This window comes from Anabrus simplex, chromosome 4 (assembly GCF_040414725.1).
Source record: "Anabrus simplex isolate iqAnaSimp1 chromosome 4, ASM4041472v1, whole genome shotgun sequence".
Lineage (NCBI taxonomy): Eukaryota > Metazoa > Arthropoda > Insecta > Orthoptera > Tettigoniidae > Anabrus > Anabrus simplex.
Genome location: NC_090268.1, coordinates 106,398,058 through 106,406,135, shown reverse-complemented (window position 1 = coordinate 106,406,135; position 8,078 = coordinate 106,398,058). Strand labels below are relative to the sequence as shown.

At 38.6% G+C, this 8,078-nt stretch overlaps 1 protein-coding gene across 1 annotated transcript in view; it reads left to right on the top strand.

Annotated features, from left to right (window-relative positions):
- Positions 1 to 1,963: 1,963 nt before the first annotated feature.
- Positions 1,964 to 8,078, top strand: part of LOC136872188 (uncharacterized) — a 60,037-nt gene continuing 53,922 nt past the window's right edge. The window contains exons 1-4 of the mRNA XM_068227360.1: positions 1,964 to 2,002; positions 2,111 to 2,542; positions 3,437 to 3,477; positions 5,127 to 5,766. Coding sequence (XP_068083461.1) covers positions 1,964 to 2,002; positions 2,111 to 2,542; positions 3,437 to 3,477; positions 5,127 to 5,766 — 1,152 coding nt within the window. The remainder of the gene's footprint in view (positions 2,003 to 2,110; positions 2,543 to 3,436; positions 3,478 to 5,126; positions 5,767 to 8,078) is intronic.

Below are 8,078 nucleotides of genomic sequence, written 5' to 3'. Positions count from 1 at the left end.
CATTGGCAGTTATTTATAAAATTGAAAGTCACTTGAGAAATTAAAAATAACTTGTGAACTTACAGGTTAAATTGGAAGTCACAGTTCATAAAATTTGGACTGTTCTTTGAACAACACAGGTTCATATCACCTTTAAGTTGTTTTGGATCTTGAAGTTGTTAGCTCCATCTGACTGTGTCCTCGCAGCCCCAAAGTGACCAGGAACACCATTACTATATATCCCCCAACGATCCGGAACACCATCACCACGCATCCCCCGAAGCTACCATGTTCCCACGATGGAAGTTCACACAATGACACAGGTGGTTAATTCTATGTATGTGACGTCAAATTGCTCACGCCACTTGGAGTGTTCTAGCACTGTTGGTTCATAATTAATAAGTATAATGTTCATAAGGAAATTTCACTTATGATATTTGAACCAAGGTTCCTGCAATCGAACTGTCAATGTCCAAGTGCACAAGTTTGATATGCTGAATGCACTGTGTTCCCAATTGTAAGTCTGAATACAGTTTGTGAATTCTAAACAGAGTCTGTACATGCTATCTTGCAAACGATAATGTCATAATGTTCATTTACACAGTCTATGTTCCCTTATGTGAAATAATGGGTACATAATTTGAAGAAACCGACTTCTGAATAGCTGGTCACTTCTTCTTCATGAGCCATGTTCTCGTAGAACGTTTGTAATCAGTAGCATGATCTGTTGTTTGTTCATAGCTGTTCTGAACAGAGTAAGCTTTATCACCCCAAACCACTGGCTCAAGTTGCCGAGCCATGATGTCCTTCTTCTCCTCGGACCACATTTTCCATTAATTTTCCCTTGGAGTATTACTCTCAAAAGGTGGTATTTATAGTTCCGCATCACATGACCAAAGTATTCTAGCTTCCTTCTCTTAATGGTAGTGAGAATTTCTGGTTCTTTGTTCATATGGTGCAAAACGTCTATATTGGTCATTTTAGCTGTCCAAGGTATCTTCAGCATCCTTCACTTGCAAAAGTTCAAATACAATAATAATAATAATGCTATTTGCTTTACGTCCCACTAACTACTTTTTAAGGTCTTCGGAGACGCCGAGGTGCCGGAATTTAGTCCCGCAGGAGTTCTTTTACGTGCCAGTAAATCTACCGACACGGGGCTGTCGTATTTGAGCACCTTCAAATACCACCGGACTGAGCCAGGATCGAACCTGCCAAGTTGGGGTTAGAAGGCCAGCGCCTTAACCGTCTGAGCCACTCAGCCCGGCAAAGTTCAAATACATAGACCTGTCTCACCAAAATGTAAGTTATGTTGTTTACTGACAGTTGTGTGGCACAGGGCACAAAAATAATATGTCCCACTGAACAAAGTATAAAGGCGGCCACACACGCTACGTTTTGCTTGACAATTTGCATGCGCAAGCCAAAGTTGCAGTGTAAAACTGAACGTGTGTGTTAGTAAGTCGTGCGATTTAGTAGGCTTGCACAGTCTCGGGCATGGCATGACCGAAGTCTGGAGCTTCTTGAAATTTTCCCGCATGTACAAGCAAGACGCCATGCAAGTTGTAGCGTGTATGGTGACCAATTGTGTTCAGTTTCAACTTGAGTTAAAACTGCGTACGGAAATGTGTGATTTACGTGTGTTACCGTGTACATTCTTATCTGAGTTCATTGATATCTACAGACAGAATACTTGTCTGTGGAAAATTAAATCAAAGGAATATTCAGATCAGAATAAGAAAAATGTTGCTTACGATTTGTTAATAGAAAAACTCAAAAAGGTTGATCCCGAAGCAAATAAAGATAAGAGTTATAAAAAAAATTAACTCGCTTCAAACCTGCTTTCAGAAGGAGCTAAAGAAAGTGAGAGACTCAAAGAGATAGGGAACTGGCACTGATGAAGTTTTATCATCCTACGCTGTGGTATTTTGATGAACTGTTATTTTTGGCAGATCAAGAAACTCCAAGGTCAAGTGTATGTACAATGCAGGAATCGATGCAAGAGGATGACATAATAAATCAGGTAAGGTAAAAATATATTAGAGATATTATTGTGATATAATTATTATCTAATTAGTTCAAAACACATGGAAGCCTTTCTTTTACATGCAAGTTAAATTATTGTTTCCAGAACGATGACGACAATATTGATGAGGTTGAAATAGAAAGAGTGATATCACCGTCAGCTCCATTTTCTGCGTCCTCTTCTTCAAGGCGTTCAAAGAGAAGTAAAAATCCCGACCCAGCTGATGAGGTACTGCAGATTGTTGCAAAAAAACTCAAGTCACAGGAGGAGGGAAAGTATATGACATTTGGCAGGCACATTGCAGAAGAATTGGCTGCACTTGATGACAACATGGCAACATTCTGCAAGAAAGTCATCAACGATGCAATTTTTGAGGCTCAGATGGGGACACTTAACCGAACATCAACAGTAGTAATGCGGGGAGTGTCATCCCACCCACAGTCAGTTGTGTACATCCGGACGGAGGACGACATACACTACGGAAACTCACAGACTTCCTCAAGCAGTGTCACTGGAGAATACCTGTCAAGTTTTCAAGTAAGTGATAGCATAACGTTATTTAAGCCTACATTGAAAATCACACTTAATCGATCCTTCGGTCCTGCCATTCTACCCTGCCTTCATTATTAAAGAATTGCATGAACATATCTCTTACTTCCTTCGCCTCTTGACCATAATTCCTATTGAATCCTTTTTGTAGTGGAATGAACATATTATCGGCTAGCTCTGTATCCACTGTGTTGATTTCTTTATGACTGAAAGGTTGTGGAGACCAGTACGACACAGATAGACGACGTAAATAGTTATGCAAACAGCAAAAAGCCAAAACAATAGTTTCTATACAATCTAATCTTAAACTGATTTCTGTGTGAAAAATTCTAAATCGTGAGGCCATTATTCCGAAAACATTTTCCACTATCCTTCTTGCTCGTGAAAGCCGGTAGTTAAACACTCTTCGATCTGGAGTGAGATCCTTTTGACCGCAGGGCTTTAAAAAGTCTCTGCACAAGGCGAATGCTTCATCTCCCACAAACACAAACGGAAGTTCGACTGTGCTATTTTGTGGACGTCTTGGTTTCGGCAACTGGAGATGACCACCCGCTAATTTTTGGTAGAACCTTGTGTTTTCCAATATTCCCCCATCTGAAATTCATCCATTAGTTCCAATGTCACAGTAAATATATTCATAATTTGCATTCACAATAGCCATTAACACCAAACTGTTTGATCCCTTGTAATTCCAAAAGAACGATCCACTTCCACCAGGAGGGATTATTTTTACGTGTTTCCCGTCAACAGCCCCCAAGCAATGCGGGAATTGCCATCTCTCTTCAAATTCTCCTGCAATTTGTAACCACTCTTTCTCGCTTGACAGGAACTGAAAAATAAAAGAAATACAAATATTAGAACTTTCTCTTTTTTCTTTTTCAGGTAGCAGAAAATGATCTGTTAAGAGCTGCGCACATGCACGAGTTCCAAATAACGACGACATTTATTTCCTACCGATGCTTATATTTTTATAATTATACATTTGTATTACTCACCAATTTAAATAAATAATTAAATAAATCATACCTTGCAGTATTCTTCCTTTAGTTCCTCATAAATTGCTCTGCATGTTTCTGGAATAATTACTTCAAGGGCCTGACTAGAAATAGCTGCAGAGAACTTCAGATCTTCATAATTCCTTTCAGTGGCCAAGAAACAGAGTGTTACAGTGAGCCTTTCATGTGGAGTAATTGCTTGTCTCATGACTGTGTCGGATTTTCTAATTTGAGGAGCTATCTTATTAAGAAGAGTCAAATACGTATCTTCATCCATGCGCAAGTAATTATACCAGTCCCCTGGTTCTAACCTCAATTCACTCAGTAAGTTCGTGTGCAAAAAATCATTTCGTTTCAGTAGCCAGTTCTTCGTTCATCTCTTTCTAGAAAGTGTCTTTCTTCCTTTCTTCTTTTTGCAAATTATGGCAAGAGCTACGTATATACTATCATCCGACATGTTTCCACATAAGCTTGCGAACATGACTTCTGAGAAAGACTGAATGGTGTGTGCCAGTCTCTGCGTTCCGTCTTGCTAGCGACTTAGGTTTGCGCATGCAAATCGTCAAGCAAAACGTAGCGTGTGTGGCCGCCTTAACACTTGTGTTTTCAGCAGCCAGTGTAATATGTTAAAGTGTTTTAATGCTTTTAAATAAGTCCTTTAGAAGTGGATGAAAAATTTTAGAGTATAAAGTTACACTGCTGTCACAAAGTTCTCACCTAGACTGTGTCTCGTTGATACTGAATTCGAAGATGCAGACATTTGGAATTTGGCACTCCATGCACTAAGTCAAAGCATACTCGCCAGTACTACATCATGCAGCAGACCTCCACTGGTCTCTGCTGTCGGTCACTGTATGTCATGGAGTCTCCAGGCTGGCCTTTTATACAAAAACTTGACCCTGAGCGTGAATGTCATGGATATCACCCGATATTTTAACATCTTAATATCTCTGTAAATAATACAGCTATCAACTTGAAATTTGAGTATGAGCCATTTGTTATTGCCATCTACATGATCCTATTCTCCATTTGCTGTTAACTCATCAGGAACCGAATATAGAAAAAACTTCTAGATCACTCCTTCTGACGTGCAGGCTGCGTGTTCGGTGACATCGTGGCTGTGCCTTGACAAGCTGCAGCCGAGCTTGGTAGCAGCATGCGTTTCATCACAGACTACAACGTGCACAATTTAAACTTATGAAACAGGTCGTGCTGTCTCCAGTTTGAATGAAGTCAAATAAATATTAAAGTTTATTTAATCCACCTATTCAATACATAAATAGAGATTTTAATTAAGAATTAAATCTTGAATAAAATTATAGGGACATGTTTCGCCCTTTAATTAAGGGCATCTTCAGCCTTAATCTCAATCAAACACGGGCAATTGCAGGCATAACGGGATGGTTCCTGTTTCAATATAGTATATGAGAAATTCATTCCTGAAGTTTTGCCAAGGGATTTTGTTACACTTTGTTAACTGATATTTGTCTTCCTCTTAGTGGATTTTAAAACTTCAGTCTCCACTAGTTGATATTATGAATAATAGAAATGTAATTTGAAAAATACTTTTGTTCCAGAGTGGTACCCGAAGTAAGCATTTCTGCAACTGTTTCTTCTCAAGAAATTCTTAATGGAGATATTTCTTCTAATTTACCGCACCCTGAATCAACTGTAAACGTACCACAGTACTTCGAAGACACTAGATGTTTGTCATCCATAATGAATGGTGGTATAATTTCTGCTAAAGACAGACCAAGGCTTCAACTTCCGCAAACAACACAAGATGTTGCAAACTCTGATAATCACAAAGAAAAACTGGAGCAAGACTTTTCACAGACTGAAACAGCTGATAGTGATCAAGATAGTATTCCATCTGCCAAAGAAACTGCTACAGATGGGACACAGAACCATTCTGGACAAAACTCTTATTTTGTAGATAACAATAATGTTGAAACATACTGCAGTGATGATGAAAGTTATGTTGAACCAATTGATCCTCATAATTATGACTTTTATATCGTGAGTTCACTGGAAACAGATTTAGGCTTAACGAACACATCCCCTTCATACTACGCTCTGAAGTATGTAGGAAAACAAAACAACGCAGAACAAGATTTTTTGAAAACTATGGATACCGTAAGTTACAATGAAGTCACAAGAAATGGAACAATAACAAATCAGAGTATTAAACTGGAAGACCTTACACAGGAATTAAAGGTAAGCATTAAATACAAGTATAATACTCTTTTGAGGTCAGCTTACAAGCAACATGTTCATGCTAGAAAAGATAGGGAGGAAATGTGACTTACCTAGCAAGGATACAAACAGGGAAAAAGCACACAATCACACTGGACATCTGCTCTTTGGCCAAATGGTCAGCATAGTGGTTTTTAGTTCAGAAGGCCCTGGGTTTGATTCTTGGCTGGGTGGTAGATTCTAATCTTAATTGGTTATTTCCTTTCGTTCAGGTATGGAGTGTTTTTGCTGTCCCCAACATTCCTGCAAATCATACACTACCCTCCACCATAATAACACGCAGTTTCCAATACATGGCAGATGCTGCCCACCCTTGTTGGAGTGTCTGCCTTACTAGGACTGCACCAGACTAATTATTACCCAAACCCCATAGCCCAACAGCCCCGAAGGGCGATGGCCTACCAAGCGACCGCTGCTCACTCTGAAGGTCTGCAGATTATAAGGAGTTGTGTGGTCAGTACGACGAGCCGTTATTCTTGGCTTCCAGGCTAATAATAGCCATTAAACATAAGGAACTTCATATTAATTGTCCGTATTGAACTGAGATCACGATTGAATTAAAAATCTAGCAAGTTCCACCTTTTTCAATACAAAATACAATGTTGTTGGATGGTTTTTTACAGCATAAATTTCATTACAGAACTAGTTTCAGTGTTCCTCTAGACACCATCATCATCATTTATGTTGTAAAAAACCATCCAACAACGTTGTATTTTTTATTGAAAAGGTGGAACTTGCTAGATTTTTAATTCAATTGTAATAATAGCCACACAAACTAATTATAACAGAGCGAGTTGGCCATGCAGTTAAGGGCGCACAGCAATGAGCTTGCATTTGAGAGATAGTGGGTTCGAGCTCCACTGTAAGCAACCCTGATGATGGCTTTCCATGGTTTCCCATTTGCACACCAGACAAATGTTGCGGCTGTACCTTAATTAAGGCCATGACCCCTTCCTTCCCACTCCTAGCCCTTTCCTATTCCATCGTCACCATAAGACCTATGTGTGTCTGTGCAACGTATAGAAAACTGAAAAAAAATTATAATATTATTATTATTTTACCATTGGATAAAAAATTTTAAAAAGTAATAAGAGACCCCTCTTTCCACTGAGTGAAGACAAAAGGTTTATTTTGCATTCTAATCCACAAAGTGTACCTCTAGCACATTCTTTACTAGGTAAGTCACTTGTAACTTTCCCTTTCCTAGCTTCAAATAATCGTAAATAGTTCTTTACATAATTGAGGATGTGGTCTGGTATGATATTAATTTCATTTTTTCCATATTGATGTAAAGATGGGATGTTAAAACCTAATCAATACACTACACATCTATATTTTTTTTAAATGCATTTACATTTCAAGTCCTGTACTAGTTTCAGCTTTTATATAGGCCATCTTCAGCTGAATATAATTATAATCCTCAATTCTAAAATAGCACAGTTCATTTGTTGATTAACCATTTATAGGGCAAAACCCTGGGGAACAAAATATATTACTTATTTGATTAAATGCAATGTCATTGGGGTCTACTGTTTAGGTTTTGACCAAAATCTGAGTCAATACGTTCAGTCAATCAATCAATCAATCAATCAATCAATCAATCAATCAATCAATCAATCAATCAATCAATCAATACTGATCTGCATTTAGGGCAGTCGCCCAGGTGGCAGATTCCCTATCTGTTGCTTTCCTAGCCTTTTCCTAAATGATTTCAAAGAAATTGGAAATTTATTGAACGTCTCCCTTGGTAAGTTATTCCAATCCCTAACTCCCCTTCCTATAAATGAATATTTGCCCCAGTTTGTCCTCTTGAATTCCAACTTCATCTTCATATTGTGATCTTTCCTACTTTTATAAACGCCATTCAAACTTATTCGTCTACTAATGTCATTCCACGCCAACTCTCCGCTGACAGCTCGGAACATACCACTTAGTCGAGCAGCTCTTCTTCTTTCTCTCAATTCTTCCCAACCCAAACATTGCAACATTTTTGTAACGCTACTCTTTTGTCGGAAATCACCCAGAACAAATCGAGCTGCTTTTCTTTGGATTTTTTTCAGTTCTTGAATCAGGTAATCCTGGTGAGGGTCCCATACACTGGAACCATACTCTAGTTGGGGTTTTACCAGAGACTTATATGCCCTCTCCTTTACATCCTTACTACAACCCCTAAACACCCTCATAACCATGTGCAGAGATCTGTACCCTTTATTTACAATCCCATTTATGTGATTACCCCAATGAAGATCTTTCCTTACATTAACACCTGGATA